The 20,000-nt window shown below is 39.9% G+C and overlaps 1 protein-coding gene across 5 annotated transcripts in view; it reads right to left on the minus strand.

Moving 5' to 3' along the window:
* The window catches only part of LOC308092928 (dynein, cytoplasmic 1, intermediate chain 2a-like), a 38,171-nt gene that overhangs the window by 10,931 nt on the left and 7,240 nt on the right, over positions 1–20,000 (minus strand). The window contains exons 4-9 of one of the 5 annotated variants that reach the window (XM_080439080.1): positions 18,018–18,147; positions 17,446–17,508; positions 10,149–10,273; positions 5,093–5,173; positions 4,611–4,773; positions 3,704–3,803 (exon numbers count right to left, since the gene is read on the minus strand). In XM_080439080.1, the coding sequence (XP_080295206.1) occupies positions 3,704–3,803; positions 4,611–4,773; positions 5,093–5,173; positions 10,149–10,273; positions 17,446–17,508; positions 18,018–18,147 (662 nt within the window). Of the gene's footprint in view, positions 1–3,703; positions 3,804–4,610; positions 4,774–5,092; positions 5,174–10,148; positions 10,274–17,445; positions 17,509–18,017; positions 18,151–20,000 lie in introns of all 5 variants that reach the window. The other 4 variants (XM_080439077.1, XM_080439076.1, XM_080439079.1 and 1 more) reach the window with 4 other exon arrangements.

The following is a 20,000-nucleotide window of genomic DNA, read 5'->3' on the forward strand; positions in this document are numbered from 1 at the left end:
CGTTACCCACAGGTCTGACCCGTTACCCACAGGTCTGACCCGTTACCCACAGGTCTGACCCGTTACCCACAGGGCTGACCCGTTACCCACAGGTCTGACCCGTTACCCACAGGTCTGACCCGTTACCCACAGGACTGACCCGTTACCCACAGGTCTGACCCGTTGCCCACAGGTCCATAGAGTCCATAGAGAGGGCTGACCCGTTACCCACAGGTCTGACCTGTTACCCACAGGACTGACCCGTTACCCACAGGGCTGACCCAGGGCTGACCCGTTACCCACAGGACTGACCCGTTACCCACAGGACTGACCCGTTACCCACAGGGCTGACCCAGGGCTGACCCGTTACCCACAGGACTGACCCGTTACCCACAGGACTGACCCGTTACCCACAGGACTGACCCGTTACCCACAGGGCTGACCCAGGGCTGACCCGTTACCCACAGGACTGACCCGTTACCCACAGGACTGACCCGTTACCCACAGGACTGACCCGTTACCCACAGGACTGACCCGTTACCCACAGGGCTGACCCGTTACCCACAGGACTGACCCGTTACCCACAGGGCTGACCCGTTACCCACAGGGCTGACCCGTTACCCACAGGGCTGACCCGTTACCCACAGGTCTGACCCGTTACCCACAGGGCTGACCCAGGGCTGACCCGTTACCCACAGGGCTGACCCGTTACCCACAGGGCTGACCCAGGACTGACCCGTTACCCACAGGGCTGACCCGTTACCCACAGGGCTGACCCGTTACCCACAGGTCTGACCCGTTACCCACAGGGCTGACCCAGGACTGACCCGTTACCCACAGGGCTGACCCAGGACTGACCCGTTACCCACAGGGCTGACCCGTTACCCACAGGGCTGACCCAGGACTGACCCGTTACCCACAGGGCTGACCCGTTACCCACAGGTCTGACCCGTTACCCACAGGACTGACCCAGGGCTGACCCGTTACCCACAGGGCTGACCCGTTACCCACAGGGCTGACCCAGGGCTGACCCGTTACCCACAGGGCTGACCCGTTACCCACAGGTCTGACCCGTTACCCACAGGGCTGACCCAGGGCTGACCCGTTACCCACAGGGCTGACCCAGGACTGACCCGTTACCCACAGGGCTGACCCGTTACCCACAGGGCTGACCCGTTACCCACAGGTCTGACCCGTTACCCACAGGGCTGACCCAGGGCTGACCCGTTACCCACAGGTCTGACCCGTTACCCACAGGGCTGACCCAGGGCTGACCCGTTACCCACAGGTCTGACCCGTTACCCACAGGGCTGACCCGTTACCCACAGGGCTGACCCGTTACCCACAGGGCTGACCCGTTACCCACAGGTCTGACCCGTTACCCACAGGGCTGACCAGTTACCCACAGGACTGACCCGTTACCCACAGGGCTGACCCGTTACCCACAGGACTGACCCGTTACCCACAGGGCTGACCCGTTACCCACAGGGCTGACCCGTTACCCACAGGTCCATAGAGTCCATAGAGAGGGCTGACCCGTTACCCGCAGGTTCTCTTCTATAATCTATGGTCTGGGTGACGATCACTCATCGCCGTAGTGTATCACATCGTAATTTTGGCCGATCGGACAATCTGAGACCACGTCACATCCGTTTTCATGTATTTCACTCTTTGACACTGTGTGTGGGGTGCGAGCTGTCATGACAGCTGATCAAGCTGTCATGTGCTGCTCTCTAGTGGCGGATTTGTGCTCTGTCTTTGATAATTGAAAAATTACAAAAATTACAAAATATAAAAATAAAAAACACGAAAATTGCTGGCACTGGGGGAGTACTTTATGAAAATACTCTGGCAGTCAAAGAGTTAATAGGCCTATTCATGTTCTAACTATCTATTCATGTTCTAACTATCTATTCATGTTCTATCTATCTATTCATGTTCTATCTATCTATTCATGTTCTATCTATCTATACATGTTCTAACTATCTATTCATGTTCTAACTATCTATTCATGTTCTATCTATCTATTCATGTTCTATCTATCTATTCATGTTCTATCTATCTATTCATGTTCTATCTATCTATTCATGTTCTATCTATCTATTCATGTTCTAACTATCTATTCATGTTCTATCTATCTATTCATGTTCTAACTATCTATTCATGTTCTATCTATCTATTCATGTTCTATCTATCTATTCATGTTCTAACTATCTATTCATGTTCTAACTATCTATTCATGTTCTATCTATCTATTCATGTTCTATCTATCTATTCATGTTCTAACTATCTATTCATGTTCTATCTATCTATTCATGTTCTAACTATCTATTCATGTTCTATCTATCTATTCATGTTCTATCTATCTATTCATGTTCTATCTATCTATTCATGTTCTATCTATCTATTCATGTTCTAACTATCTATTCATGTTCTATCTATCTATTCATGTTCTAACTATCTATTCATGTTCTATCTATCTATTCATGTTCTATCTATCTATTCATGTTCTAACTATCTATTCATGTTCTATCTATCTATTCATGTTGTAACTATGTATTCATGTTCTAACTATCTATTCATGTTCTATCTATCTATTCATGTTCTAACTATCTATTCATGTTCTAACTATGTGTTGTTTAAGAATACTCGATGTTGTCTGTGAGCTGATGGCATTTCCAGAATACACCGCGCCCTGTCGTCAAACAACGACAGCGCGCCGAGAGAGAGAGAGAGAGTTACGCTGAGGTAACCGGAACGATCGGCCCAAAACACACTCGCCCCCATTTGTTACTGAGGTTACGTGTAGGAGTAACTGGTGCCGACCGTTCCCAGTTCGCCGGATTTGATCCGGGGCGACCGTGTTTTAGGGCGAGCACCTCGCTGAAGTTACCAAACGCTCCGTAAGATGTTATAAAAGTTTATATGAGGCCATATCGCTACATATTGTTGAACGTGTTTAAAGGAAAGCTCAATTTGTCTCTACTCTTAACTGCTGCGCAGCAAAATAAATAAATTAAAGACACATCGATCGACACGTCGACTTGCAAAATATGAGTGGTTTCACATCCCTAATTTAGCAAATGACAATATTGTGCTACTGTAGATATTTAAAGTGACTTTGGGTACTTAACACATTGATTGCCAGAATTATTTCAGATTTTTTGCATTTTCATGCCAGGGTTTTTACATTGAAAAAAAAAAGTACTTAGGAGCTGAGATACAAAAATGTTAAGTTTTAAGTTAACAAGGAAGTGGATGGGAGTCTAGATCTTCAACAAATCATATCTCCTTGGTCTTTGGGTCAAATTAAAAAATTAAAAAAAAAAAAATTTGATTTTTTTTCCTAAAAACGAGTTCTAGGCAATCAAGCGATGGATTCTAAAAACGAGTTAACTCGATCTAGGCAATCAATGTGTTAAAAGAGCGCTATATAAATCTGAGCTATTATGATGATGAGTATCTTTTTTTTTCTTTCACCGCAGGTCGCAGGGCGGGCCGAGTCGTTGATTTATATCGTTGGGGCGGGTTGGGGCGGGTTGGGTTCCGTGGCGGGGCGGGTTATGAAAAAACCGACCCGCGCATCACTACTACACAATATACACACTGTAACACACTGACACACACACACACACACACACACACACACACACACACACACACACACACACACACACACACACACACACACACACACACACACACACACACACACACAACACACCTGTGAGGACCAGTCCAAACAGGTCACCACTCTGTTCTTGGTCCAACGCTCATCTGCAAACTGTCTGTTCAGAACCAGCTTGGCTCCTGCTTGGATATCACTGAAATAATGATAATACACAATATGTTAATACATGAAACTGCTTGTATATCACTGAAAAAAATATAATAAAACAATACATTAATAAATAAAACATCAAATAAAAGTGCTTGTATATCACTGAAATAATAAAACAATAAGTTAATAAATGTATTTATGTCACATAAACAGAAGTACAAGATGTACAAAGAACATAAACACTGTCAGTGCAGTCAGATGAAGGGAAAAAAGCCAGTTACAAAGCGCATGTAAAGCAGAGCATTGTTACATACAAAACAAAAGATGGCATAGTTGTCGAACACAACGGACAACAATCATGGGTAAAGGAAGCAACGCCTCCTCCAAATTGAGCGGCTTCCTATAATAGCTGATATTGAGCAGTACCTTGCTAATTGTTTAGCCCTCCTTTTGGAGAGGCCGGCCATTTGCAGGCCCCTCACAACCAACTTGTGTCCTAGACTACCAAAGATAAAAACCAAAAGTTTACATCTGTAGCCTAGCTGAGAGATGGTCTGCTCTAGCTGATGATATTTTAGCACTTTGGTTAGGAAGGCTTCCTCTAAGCTGTAATCAAAAGTACAGCCGACCTCCAGAATGAACACCTCCCTATGGTTTTCATTAACAACAATGACATCAGGGGTGTTAGCTGAAATGTTAGAGAACACAGAATCATCGTTACACAGGTTAAACATGCTCGGCTTCACAGTAGTAGACGCACACGCACACGCACACGCACACGCGCACACACACACACACACACACACACACACACACACACACACACACACACACACACATACACACTCACCCCTCCTTGTCATCCAGGTCTCGTCCGCTGTAATCGAAGCAGACGTCGACCCGTTCAGACAGAGCTCTCTCTACGATCCTGCTCCCTCGCTCGAAAAACGACAAGAACTCCTCTGAGTGCAACAGCTGCAACTTCTCCTCCTCCGTCAGCTCCTTCGGAGCCTCTGCAAGCACACACACGCACGCACACACACGCAGACACACACACACACACACGCAAACGCACGCGCACACACACACGCACACGCACACGCTCGCACGCACACAAAAAACACACTTTTGAGATTTTTGAGAGAAGGGTTTTGGCATTAAACCATTTAGATATCACACCTTTAAATGTCATTTTAGTTGTTAATGTATATAATTATATAGTTGTTGTACACACATATAATACATATATATAACATTTATATAAACACATATAATCATTTATATAGCAACGTGACTTTTTATTTTTTTAAATAAAGGTGGGTTAGGTCTCACCTTCCTCCTGCGCCTCCTGTTTGTCCTCCTCCTGCATCTCCTCTGTAGGGGGAGGAGCCATCTCCTCATCCTCCTCTTCTTCTGTGGTATAAAAACAAACCCAAACATAACCAAACATTCTATAATTACTTTAGCTTAAAATATGTATGACATATATATAACAATAATATAAAAAATATAATACCTTACAGTAAACAAGGTAAACACATACATAGAGACAGTGTAGTGTCTCAGTAAACTATAGGATCATAGAATACAGAGAGACAGTGTAGTGTCTCAGTAAACTATAGGATCATAGAATACAGAGACAGTGTAGTGTCTCAGTAAACTATAGGATCATAGAATACAGAGAGACAGTCTAGTGTCTCAGTAAACTATAGGATCATAGAATACAGAGAGACAGTCTAGTGTCTCAGTAAACTATAGGATCATAGAATACAGAGAGACAGTGTAGTGTCTCAGTAAACTATAGGATCATAGAATACAGAAACAGTGTAGTGTCTCAGTAAACTATAGGATCATAGAATACAGAGAGACAGTCTAGTGTCTCAGTAAACTATAGGATCATAGAATACAGAGAGACAGTGTAGTGTCTCAGTAAACTATAGGATCATAGAATACAGAGAGACAGTGTAGTGTCTCAGTAAACTATAGGATCATAGAATACAGAGAGACAGTATAGTGTCTCAGTAAACTATAGGATCATAGAATACAGAGACAGTGTAGTGTCTCAGTAAACTATAGGATCATAGAATACAGAGACAGTGTAGTGTCTCAGTAAACTATAGGATCATAGAATACAGAGAGACAGTCTAGTGTCTCAGTAAACTATAGGATCATAGAATACAGAGAGACAGTCTAGTGTCTCAGTAAACTATAGGATCATAGAATACAGAGAGACAGTCTAGTGTCTCAGTAAACTATAGGATCATAGAATACAGAGACAGTGTAGTGTCTCAGTAAACTATAGGATCATAGAATACAGAGAGACAGTCTAGTGTCTCAGTAAACTATAGGTTCATAGAATACAGAGACAGTGTAGTGTCTCAGTAAACTCTAGGATCATAGAATACAGAGACAGTGTAGTGTCTCAGTAAACTATAGGATCATAGAATACAGAGACAGTGTAGTGTCTCAGTAAACTATAGGATCATAGAATACAGAGACAGTGTAGTGTCTCAGTAAACTATAGGATCATAGAATACAGAGACAGTGTAGTGTCTCAGTAAACTATAGGATCATAGAATACAGAGACAGTGTAGTGTCTCAGTAAACTATAGGATCATAGAATACATAGAGACAGTGTAGTGTCTCAGTAAACTATAGGATCATAGAATACAGAGAGACAGTGTAGTGTCTCAGTAAACTATAGGATCATAGAATACAGAGAGACAGTCTAGTGTCTCAGTAAACTATAGGTTCATAGAATACAGAGACAGTGTAGTGTCTCAGTAAACTCTAGGATCATAGAATACAGAGACAGTGTAGTGTCTCAGTAAACTATAGGATCATAGAATACAGAGACAGTGTAGTGTCTCAGTAAACTATAGGATCATAGAATACAGAGACAGTGTAGTGTCTCAGTAAACTATAGGATCATAGAATACAGAGACAGTGTAGTGTCTCAGTAAACTATAGGATCATAGAATACAGAGACAGTGTAGTGTCTCAGTAAACTATAGGATCATAGAATACATAGAGACAGTGTAGTGTCTCAGTAAACTATAGGATCATAGAATACAGAGACAGTGTAGTGTCTCAGTAAACTATAGGATCATAGAATACAGAGACAGTGTAGTGTCTCAGTAAACTATAGGATCATAGAATACAGAGACAGTGTAGTGTCTCAGTAAACTATAGGATCAAAGAATACAGAGAGACAGTGTAGTGTCTCAGTAAACTATAGGATCATAGAATACAGAGAGACAGTGTAGTGTCTCAGTAAACTATAGGATCATAGAATACAGAGAGACAGTCTAGTGTCTCAGTAAACTATAGGATCATAGAATACAGAGAGACAGTCTAGTGTCTCAGTAAACTATAGGATCATAGAATACAGAGACAGTGTAGTGTCTCAGTAAACTATAGGATCATAGAATACAGAGAGACAGTCTAGTGTCTCAGTAAACTATAGGATCATAGAATACAGAGACAGTGTAGTGTCTCAGTAAGCTATAGGATCATAGAATACAGAGAGACAGTCTAGTGTCTCAGTAAACTATAGGATCATAGAATACAGAGAGACAGTCTAGTGTCTCAGTAAACTATAGGATCATAGAATACAGAGAGACAGTCTAGTGTCTCAGTAAACTATAGGTTCATAGAATACAGAGACAGTGTAGTGTCTCAGTAAACTATAGGATCATAGAATACAGAGAGACAGTGTAGTGTCTCAGTAAACTATAGGATCATAGAATACAGAGAGACAGTCTAGTGTCTCAGTAAACTATAGGATCATAGAATACAGAGACAGTGTAGTGTCTCAGTAAACTATAGGATCATAGAATACAGAGACAGTGTAGTGTCTCAGTAAACTGTAGCAGTAAACTATAGGATCATAGAATACATAGAGACAGTGTAGTGTCTCAGTAAACTATAGGATCATAGAATACAGAGACAGTGTAGTGTCTCAGTAAACTATAGGATCATAGAATACAGAGACAGTGTAGTGTCTCAGTAAACTATAGGATCATAGAATACAGAGACAGTGTAGTGTCTCAGTAAACTATAGGATCATAGAATACAGAGGAAGTGTAGTGTCTCAGTAAACTATAGGATCATAGAATACAGAGACAGTGTAGTGTCTCAGTAAACTATAGGATCATAGAATACAGAGACAGTGTAGTGTCTCAGTAAACTATAGGATCATAGAATACAGAGACAGTGTAGTGTCTCAGTGAACTATAGGATCATAGAAGACAGAGACAGTGTAGTGTCTCAGTAAACTATAGGATCATAGAATACAGAGACAGTGTAGTGTCTCAGTAAACTATAGGATCATAGAATACAGAGACAGTGTAGTGTCTCAGTAAACTATAGGATCATAGAATACAGAGACAGTGTAGTGTCTCAGTAAACTATAGGATCATAGAATACAGAGAGACAGTGTAGTGTCTCAGTAAACTATAGGATCATAGAATACAGAGACAGTGTAGTGTCTCAGTAAACCATAGGATCATAGAATACAGAGACAGTGTAGTGTCTCAGTAAACTATAGGATCATAGAATACAGAGACAGTGTAGTGTCTCAGTAAACTATAGGATCATAGAATACAGAGAGACAGTGTAGTGTCTCAGTAAACTATAGGATCATAGAATACAGAGACAGTGTAGTGTCTCAGTAAACTATAGGATCATAGAATACAGAGACAGTGTAGTGTCTCAGTAAACTATAGGATCATAGAATACAGAGAGACAGTGTAGTGTCTCAGTAAACTATAGGATCATAGAATACAGAGACAGTGTAGTGTCTCAGTAAACTATAGGATCATAGAATACAGAGACAGTGTAGTGTCTCAGTAAACTATAGGATCATAGAATACAGAGAGACAGTGTAGTGTCTCAGTAAACTATAGGATCATAGAATACAGAGACAGTGTAGTGTCTCAGTAAACCATAGGATCATAGAATACAGAGACAGTGTAGTGTCTCAGTAAACTATAGGATCATAGAATACAGAGACAGTGTAGTGTCTCAGTAAACTATAGGATCATAGAATACAGAGAGACAGTGTAGTGTCTCAGTAAACTATAGGATCATAGAATACAGAGACAGTGTAGTGTCTCAGTAAACTATAGGATCATAGAATACAGAGACAGTGTAGTGTCTCAGTAAACTATAGGATCATAGAATACAGAGAGACAGTGTAGTGTCTCAGTAAACTATAGGATCATAGAATACAGAGACAGTGTAGTGTCTCAGTAAACTATAGGATCATAGAATACAGAGACAGTGTAGTGTCTCAGTAAACTATAGGATCATAGAATACAGAGACAGTGTAGTGTCTCAGTAAACTATAGGATCACAGGTAAACTATGAACCTAGCATCAGTCTAAACAATATACTCCTTGAAATGATTGAATTAGTCAGAAATGTAAGCAGCACGAAAAAAATGCATTGTATGTGTGTTCATTAATATGTGCTGTCCGCAAGTCACGGGTAACACACTCACGCACACGGAGAGTGTGTGTGAGTGTGTGTGTGTGTGTGTGTGTGTGTGTGTGTGTGTGTGTGTGTGTGTGTGTGTGTGTGTGTGTGTGTGTGTGTGTGTGTGTGTGTGTGTGTGTGTACCTTTAGCCTGTGTGTGTGTGTGGTGTGTGTGTGTGTGTGTGTGTGTGTGTGTGTGTGTGTGTGTGTGTGTGTGTGTGTGTGTGTGTGTGTGTGTGTGTGTGTGTGTGTACCTTTAGCCTGGGTGTGTGTGTGCGTGCGTATGTGCGTGCGTGTATGTGTGTACCTTTAGCCTGTGTGTGTGTGTGTGTGTGTGTGTGTGTGTGTGTGTGTGTGTGTGTGTGTGTGTGTGTGTGTGTGTGTGTGTGTGTGTGTGTGTGTGTGTGTGTGTGTGTGTGTGTGTGTGTGTGTGTGTGTGTGTACCTTTAGCCTGGGTGTGTGTGTGCGTGCGTATGTGCGTGCGTGTATGTGTGTACCTTTAGCCTGTGTGTGTGTGTGTGTGTGTGTGTGTGTGTGTGTGTGTGTGTGTGTGTGTGTGTGTGTGTGTGTGTGTGTGTGTGTGTACCTTTAGCCTGGGTGTGTGTGTGCGTGCGTATGTGCGTGCGTGTATGTGTGTACCTTTAGCCTGTGTGTGTGTGTGTGTGTGTGTGTGTGTGTGTGTGTGTGTGTGTGTGTGTGTGTGTGTGTGTGTGTGTGTGTGTGTGTGTGTGTACCTTTAGCCTGGGTGTGTGTGTGCGTGCGTATGTGCGTGCGTGTATGTGTGTACCTTTAGCCTGTGTGTGTGTGTGTGTGTGTGTGTGTGTGTGTGTGTGTGTGTGTGTGTGTGTGTGTGTGTGTGTGTGTGTGTGTGTGTGTGTGTGTGTGTGTGTGTGTGAGTGTGAGTGTGTACCTTTAGCCTGTGTGTGTACCAGAGTATCCCCAGCGGTCTGAGTCTCCTTGCAGTAGGAAACCATCTCTTTGGGCTGGAAGTCAACCTGAGTCAGCTTAGACATGGAGAGACGCACTGCAGCACGCCTACACACACACACACACACACACACACACACACACACACACACACACACACACACACACACACACACACACACACACACACACACACACACACACACACACACACACACACACACACACACACACACACACACACTTTAACTATTAAACCATGTAATGGACTTTAACTATTAAACTATGTAATGGACTTTAACTATTAAACCATGTAATGGACTTTAACTATTAAACCATGTAATGGGCTTTAACTATTAAACCATGTAATGGACTTTAACTATTAAACCATGTAATGGACTTTAACTATTAAACCATGTAATGGGCTTTAACTATTAAACCATGTAATGGACTTTAACTATTAAACTATGTAATGGGCTTTAACTATTAAACCATGTAATGGGCTTTAACTATTAAACCATGTAATGGACTTTAACTATTAAACCATGTAATGAGCTTTAACTATTAAACCATGTAATGGACTTTAACTATTAAACCATGTAATGGACTTTAACTATTAAACCATGTAATGGACTTTAACTATTAAACCATGTAATGAGCTTTAACTATTAAACCATGTAATGGGCTTTAACTATTAAACCATGTAATGGACTTTAACTATTAAACCATGTAATGGACTTTAACTATTAAACCATGTAATGGGCTTTAACTATTAAACCATGTAATGGACTTTAACTATTAAACTATGTAATGGGCTTTAACTATTAAACCATGTAATGGGCTTTAACTATTAAACCATGTAATGGACTTTAACTATTAAACCATGTAATGAGCTTTAACTATTAAACCATGTAATGGACTTTAACTATTAAACCATGTAATGGACTTTAACTATTAAACCATGTAATGGACTTTAACTATTAAACCATGTAATGGGCTTTAACTATTAAACCATGTAATGGACTTTAACTATTAAACCATGTAATGGACTTTAACTATTAAACTATGTAATGGGCTTTAACTATTAAACCATGTAATGGGCTTTAACTATTAAACCATGTAATGGGCTTTAACTATTAAACCATGTAATGGACTTTAACTATTAAACCATGTAATGGGCTTTAACTATTAAACTATGTAATGGGCTTTAACTATTAAACCATGTAATGGGCTTTAACTATTAAACCATGTAATGGACTTTAACTATTAAACCATGTAATGGGCTTTAACTATTAAACCATGTAATGGACTTTAACTATTAAACCATGTAATGGACTTTAACTATTAAACCATGTAATGGACTTTAACTATTAAACCATGTAATGGACTTTAACTATTAAACCATGTAATGAGCTTTAACTATTAAACCATGTAATGGACTTTAACTATTAAACCATGTAATGAGCTTTAACTATTAAACCATGTAATGAGCTTTAACTATTAAACCATGTAATGGACTTTAACTATTAAACCATGTAATGGGCTTTAACTATTAAACCATGTAATGGACTTTAACTATTAAACCATGTAATGGACTTTAACTATTAAACCATGTAATGGACTTTAACTATTAAACCATGTAATGGACTTTAACTATTAAACCATGTAATGGACTTTAACTATTAAACCATGTAATGAGCTTTAACTATTAAACCATGTAATGGACTTTAACTATTAAACCATGTAATGAGCTTTAACTATTAAACCATGTAATGAGCTTTAACTATTAAACCATGTAATGGACTTTAACTATTAAACCATGTAATGAGCTTTAACTATTAAACCATGTAATGGACTTTAACTATTAAACCATGTACTTGACTTTAACTATTAAACCATGTAATGGGCTTTAACTATTAAACCATGTAATGGACTTTAACTATTAAACCATGTAATGGACTTTAACTATTAAACCATGTAATGGACTTTAACTATTAAACCATGTAATGGGCTTTAACTATTAAACCATGTAATGGACTTTAACTATTAAACCATGTAATGGACTTTAACTATTAAACCATGTAATGGGCTTTAACTATTAAACCATGTAATGGACTTTAACTATTAAACCATGTAATGAGCTTTAACTATTAAACCATGTAATGGACTTTAACTATTAAACCATGTAATGGACTTTAACTATTAAACCATGTAATGGACTTTAACTATTAAACCATGTAATGAGCTTTAACTATTAAACCATGTAATGGACTTTAACTATTAAACCATGTAATGGACTTTAACTATTAAACCATGTAATGGGCTTTAACTATTAAACCATGTAATGAGCTTTAACTATTAAACCATGTAATGGACTTTAACTATTAAACCATGTAATGGACTTTAACTATTAAACCATGTAATGGACTTTAACTATTAAACCATGTAATGAGCTTTAACTATTAAACCATGTAATGGACTTTAACTATTAAACCATGTAATGAGCTTTAACTATTAAACCATGTAATGAGCTTTAACTATTAAACCATGTAATGGACTTTAACTATTAAACCATGTAATGAGCTTTAACTATTAAACCATGTAATGGACTTTAACTATTAAACCATGTAATGAGCTTTAACTATTAAACCATGTAATGGACTTTAACTATTAAACCATGTAATGAGCTTTAACTATTAAACCATGTAATGGACTTTAACTATTAAACCATGTAATGAGCTTTAACTATTAAACCATGTAATGGACTTTAACTATTAAACCATGTAATGAGCTTTAACTATTAAACCATGTAATGGACTTTAACTATTAAACCATGTAATGGACTTTAACTATTAAACAATGTAATGGGCTTTAACTATTAAACCATGTAATGGACTTTAACTATTAAACCATGTAATGAGCTTTAACTATTAAACCATGTAATGGACTTTAACTATTAAACCATGTAATGAGCTTTAACTATTAAACCATGTAATGGGCTTTAACTATTAAACCATGTAATGGGCTTTAACTATTAAACCATGTAATGGGCTTTAACTATTAAACCATGTAATGGACTTTAACTATTAAACCATGTAATGGGCTTTAACTATTAAACCATGTAATGGACCTTAACTATTAAACCATGTAATGAGCTTTAACTATTAAACCATGTAATGGACTTTAACTATTAAACCATGTAATGGGCATTAACTATTAAACCATGTAATGGGCTTTAACTATTAAACCATGTAATTGACTTTAACTATTAAACCATGTAATGGACTTTAACTATTAAACCATGTAATGGGCTTTAACCCTCTAAGACCCAGTGATCCCTTTTGGAAACAATTATATTTTATAAAGAAAGATGTTTAAATCTTTTTTTTTTCTGTTATTTTTTCACCTCTAAATGCTCATTGGGTCCTATTGTTTAGTCTTACAATGCCATTGGCCAGGATATTTGCATATAAATACCCCCCACAGAGCCAGGAATCATCACAACTTGAAAAATCTCTGTTGTAACAGATCTCTTTTTTCTCTGGAAGATATTCCTCACAAAAACGTAAGTAATATGCCTGTAATATTTTTTTTGTTGAACATTACAATGTCTAGAACATGTACATATGTTATTATTGTGAAATATATGTCCCAAATTAGAAATTAAAGCATGATTCATACTTGTGTCTTTTTGGAATCGTTGGGCCCTCTTGGTTGCAAAAAATACAAGGGCAGGCCTAATGTTCACCTGCTACTGTTCAGCCTTATATATAGTTTTCACAATAGATTTAAACAGTTATATGTGTATTTCCCCCACTTTGCATATATATATATATATATATATATGAGAGAGAGAAACAGTGAGAGAGAGTAGGCTATATGTGCATTTTTACTTTAATTTCTAATTTCCAATGATATTTGTAACCATTGTTTTAACAGTCAGAACCATACAAGCTGGTTCCTTTGTTCACAAAAACTGAATTGTTTGCTTTGAGCAGTAAGCCTCAGAAAATGTCCACCCAAACTTTCTCTCTCCCCCTAAACAATACATATTCAACCATAGTTTAACCAATATATTCCCTTGTTATTTCTCAGTATGTTTAATTTGCTTTCGATACTACAAGGACAGTGGGACCACTTTGGTACTTGTTGGGGGTTGTGGGGGTTGTTCATTATTCATTCAAGGTGTGGTGGGTACTTAGGGCAATGGAATGATGCCCACTTAGCGGCAATCATCATCACACAATAGGTTTGCCAGACAGTATTGTATGACTTGTGAAATGTTGTTTGTAAGCACTACTAAATGTACTAATGGTCTTTATTTCATTTCAGAATGCCACAACAACAGAAAGGGCCTCGCTTCTCAGCAAGGGATGTTCTGGATATCGTGATGAACGGAGAGAGTGATGTTGACATAGACATCAATGATATTTTGTTGTTCTTTTAATAAAATTGATTTAAAAATATGGCTTATTGGTGTTATTATTCATAATGTATACTGTTCTGAGGCCAAATATTATTAATAATTGATCTGAGGCCAAATAATAAACCATATAAATGAATCCTTAAGTTGTTTTAGTGAAGTAATTACACATTTGCCATGTTATCCTTAAAAATGGCCTATAGGAAATTTTGCTACCTGATGGACCCAACGTTTCCATATGGAAACATTTGCATAAAAACTTACCAAAACATAAAAAATAAAAAAACATTATATTTTCCTCTCCTAAGTACTCCTACAAGACCATCTGAAAGGTATTTTTTTTTTTTTTTGCAAGTAGAAATATATCCGGGTCTTACAGGGTTAACTATTAAACCATGTAATGGACTTTAACTATTAAACCATGTAATGGACTTTAACTATTAAACCATGTAATGGGCTTTAACTATTAAACCATGTAATGGACTTTAACTATTAAACCATGTAATGGACTTTAACTATTAAACCATGTAATGGGCTTTAACTATTAAACCATGTAAAGGCCAACCTCCCACTTTTAAAACATTTTAGATGTCAACTCCATAAGATGGCATATCTGACGGAGTTGACATCTTATTGAGTCTTACAGAGTTGACAGAATGTTATATTTTAGACAATTCATGGTTTCAATGTTGCTCAGGATTCCCTTAATGCTAATACAATTACACATTTTAAACCATAACTTCTATTTAGATGTAGAATGACTTACGGAGTTGACATGTGACGCATCTGATATCAATATTATTGATTAAGTGAGTGAGTTGAAAAACATCTTGGATTTTTTTTAACAAAACAAATATTTTTAAACAAATATGATAATTATAGTACATTAATATATAATATGATAATTATAGTACATTAATATATAATATGATAATTATAGTACATTAATATATAATATGATAATTATAGTACATTCTTACACCTATGTTATGTTTTTTAAATGCTTTTAACAAAAACGAGTGCAAGTTTAGATATCAGACCAAAACATGAATCGTATGTAATTCATATACAGTATATAAATGCTTTTCAATGGGAACAGAGCGCTTTGTTGACATTCCAGGAATTCTGGGGGAAAAAACATTCAGTTCCCATTGAAGAGCATTGTTAGAATCCACTGACCGTACCACCCCCCCACACACACACACACACACACACACACACACACACACACACACACACTCACACACACACACACACACACACACACACACACACACACACACACACACACACACACACACACACACACACACACACACAAGCCAGTCACCATGGTGGAGTGATCTCGGATCGAAAATGAGTGGTTTTCCCCACTGTAAAAAGTTAAGGAAATATGGAGTCTTTTTTGCAAGGAGATAGAATGGAGAGGACGGGAGACAGTTTTTTTGGCACGGTGATCCATCTGTCCCTTCCTTCTCAGAGTCACTGTGGGTGGTTCTCTACACCGGCTCCCCGTAGCGGCTCGCGTCCAGTTTAAAACCCTGGTGCTAGCCTATAGGGCAGTGAAAGGAACAGCTCCTTCTTACCTCCGGACTATGGTCGATGCTTACACCCCTGCCCGACCACTTCGGTCTGCCACCTCGGGGCGACTGATTGCCTCGTCACTCAAGGGTCCTTCTGGCCGATCTACACGGTCACGACTTTTTTCTGTTCTGGCCCCGAAGTGGTGGAATGAACTCCCCACTGATGTCAGGACAGCAGAGTCACTGATGTCAGGACAGCAGAGTCACTGATGTCAGGACAGCAGAGTCACTGATGTCAGGACAGCAGAGACACTGAGGTCAGGACAGCAGAGACACTGATGTCAGGACAGCTGAGACACTGATGTCAGGACAGCAGAGTCACTGATGTCAGGACAGCAGAGTCACTGATGTCAGGACAGCAGAGTCACTGATGTCAGGACAGCAGAGTCACTGATGTCAGGACAGCAGAGTCACTGATGTCAGGACAGCAGAGTCACTGATGTCAGGACAGCAGAGTCACTGATGTCAGGACAGCAGAGTCACTGATGTCAGGACAGCAGAGACACTGATGTCAGGACAGCAGAGTCACTGATGTCAGGACAGCAGAGTCACTGATGTCAGGACAGCAGAGACACTGATGTCAGGACAGCAGAGTCACTGATGTCAGGACAGCAGAGTCACTGATGTCAGGACAGCAGAGTCACTGCCCATCTTTCGCCGCAGGCTGAAAACCCACCTCTTCAGGAAACACTACCCTTCCTCTTTGCCTGGCCTACTTGTTGTTAACTAGTTGTACGAACGCTTGTTTTATTGTTGTATTGTTTTATTGGATCTTGTTTAGCCGATACACTTATTTGTTTTAGCTCCTGCTCATTTGATTTAGCTATTTTGTCTCATCTGTTTAAGGAAATAGGTAGCTGATATATTGCACTTTTACCTTAGCGCTAGGTATACTCTTAGTTGCTTGTTTTTGCAGAAAATGCACTATTGTAAGTCGCTTTGGATAAAAGCGACTGCTAAATGACTGTAATGTAATGATTCAAGAGCTGCGCTAGCCCCCGGTTTTGGCACCCAAGGTGTTAATAAGTAATAGTTTGAACTGTTTTGGTAAATAAAAACATGATGTTTCCCAATTCTCAAGACATGCAAGAATGCAAGCAGAAAGACAGGTGTGAAGGCAGGCCAAAGTGGAAGGTGTACACGCACACGCACGCACACGCACACACACACACACACACACACACACACACACACACACACACACACACACACACACGCACACGCACACGCACACGCACACACACACACACACACACACACACACACAGCTGTACCCCAGGAGCTCAGAGTCGGAGTGCAGTTGCAGAGTGGAAGGGTCAGGATCCCAGTGCAACGTCCTGGTAGATGCAGTACCACACCATGCCACCAGGGGGAGTTAGTAGCACACAGAGAGAGAGAGAGAGAGAGACAGGAGGGAGGGGCAGTAAGACAGGAAACAATAAGAGCAAGAAGACAGCGTCAGAGGTAGAGAAAGACAGACAGACAGACAGACAGACAGACAGACAGACAGACAGACAGACAGGGAGAAAAGAGAGGTCAAGTTAAAGATGTTGGTCTCAAAGAACTGAGACGTTAGAAACTGTTCATTTTGTCGACGGAGAGAATGTTGGTCGACCAACTTTTTTCACTGACGAAAAATAAAAGTAGAACTAGAGGAAAGAGATCCAGTAGAACTAAGACTAGTCATTTTATGCTTCCAAAAATAACAGATCTACAAGCTTGTAGATGGACTATGCTACTAGATGGGCGTACACACACACACACACACACACACACACACACACACACACACACACACACACACACACACACACACACACACACACACACACACACACACACACACCTGGGTCCGGCGTTTCCGTCAGCAGAGTCCTGGCTTCCTGCATCGCTGCCCACCGATTTGTTGGAAGGAGACATGGGGGCGGGGACTAGGTAGTGAAACAGATCGTCTGTTACCACCCGCAGAGGATGACCTACTGAGCATGTGCAATGTGGACATGTGACATGTCATGTGACATGTCATGTGACATGTGGATATGTGACATGTGAGTGAGTGAGTGGGTGGGTGGGTGAGTCAGTATGCATGTAGTCGGATCAAAAACAAAGGGAAGGTGTAGAGGGAAAAGGGAGGTGTAGAGGGGAAAGGGGAGGTGTAGAGGGGAAAGGGGAGGTGTAGAGGGGAAAGGGGAGGTGTAGAGGGAAAAGGGAGGTGTAGTGGGAGGTGTAGAGGGGAAAGGGGAGGTGTAGAGGGAAAGGGGAGGTGTAGAGGGGAAAGGGGAGGTGTAGAGGGGAAAGGGGAGGTGTAGAGGGAAAAGGGAGGTGTAGTGGGAGGTGTAGAGGGGAAAGGGGAGGTGTAGAGGGAAAGGGGAGGTGTAGAGGGGAAAGGGGAGGTGTAGAGGGGAAAGGGGAGGTGTAGAGGGAAAAGGGAGGTGTAGTGGGAGGTGTAGAGGGGAAAGGGGAGGTGTAGAGGGGAAAGGGGAGGTGTAGAGGGGAAAGGGGAGGTGTAGAGAGAAAAGGGAGGTGTAGAGGGAAAAGAGAGGTGTAGAGCGGAAAGGGGAGGTGTAGAGGGGAAAGGGGAGGTGTAGAGGGAAAAGGGAGGTGTAGAGGGGGAAAGGGAGGTGTAGAGGGAAAATGGAAGTGTAGCGGGAAGGTGTAGAGGGAAAAGGGGAGGTGTAGAGAAACAACAGGAGAGAAAAAAAAGGAAAAATAATGAAAATGAATGCAAACACGGTTAAAGGTCGAGTTCCACACAAAGTGTTTATTTGAGCAACACTGTTTTGGAAATGATTTATTTATACTAATAACCATTATATATCATTATTATTATGATTATTATTATTATTATTATGTACACATTATTTATACTAATAAACATTATATATCATTATTATTATTATTATTATTATTATTATTATTATTATTATTATTATTATTATTATGATGTCAACATTATTTATACTAACAAACATTATATATTATTATTATTATTATTATTATTAATATTATTATTATTATTATTAATATTATTATTATTAAAATGCTCAAACCAAGGCTTTGTGTGGAAACCAGACGTCATGCAGACAACATGCAAAACATTCAACATGTGAGACAGGTTGACATGTGAGACAGGTCAATATGTGAGACAGGTTGACATGTGAGACAGGTCAATATGTGAGACAGGTCAATATGTGAGACAGGTTGACATGTGAGACAGGTCAATATGTGAGACAGGTCAATATGTGAGACAGGTCAATATGTGAGACAGGTCAACATGTGAGACAGGTTGACATGTGAGACAGGTCAATATGTGAGACAGGTTGACATGTGAGACAGGTCAATATGTGAGACAGGTCAATATGTGAGACAGGTCAATATGTGAGACAGGTCAACATGTTAGACAGGTTGACATGTGAGACAGGTCAATATGTGAGACAGGTTGACATGTGAGACAGGTCAATATGTGAGACAGGTCAACATGTGAGACAGGTCAACATGTGAGACAGGTCAATATGTGAGACAGGTCAATATGTGAGACAGGTCAATATGTGAGACAGGTCAATATGTGAGACAGGTTGACATGTGAGACAGGTCAATATGTGAGACAGGTCAATGTGTGAGACAGGTCAATATGTGAGACAGGTCGACATGTGAGACAGGTCAATATGTGAGACAGGTCAACATGTGAGACAGGTCAACATGTGAGACAGGTCAATATGTGAGACAGGTCAATATGTGAGACAGGTCAACATGTGAGACAGGTCAATATGTGAGACAGGTCAATAAGTGAGACAGGTCAATATGTGAGACAGCTTGACATGTGAGACAG

Source organism: Gymnoscopelus braueri (assembly GCF_963280865.1).
Source record: "Gymnoscopelus braueri genome assembly, chromosome: 10".
Lineage (NCBI taxonomy): Eukaryota > Metazoa > Chordata > Actinopteri > Myctophiformes > Myctophidae > Gymnoscopelus > Gymnoscopelus braueri.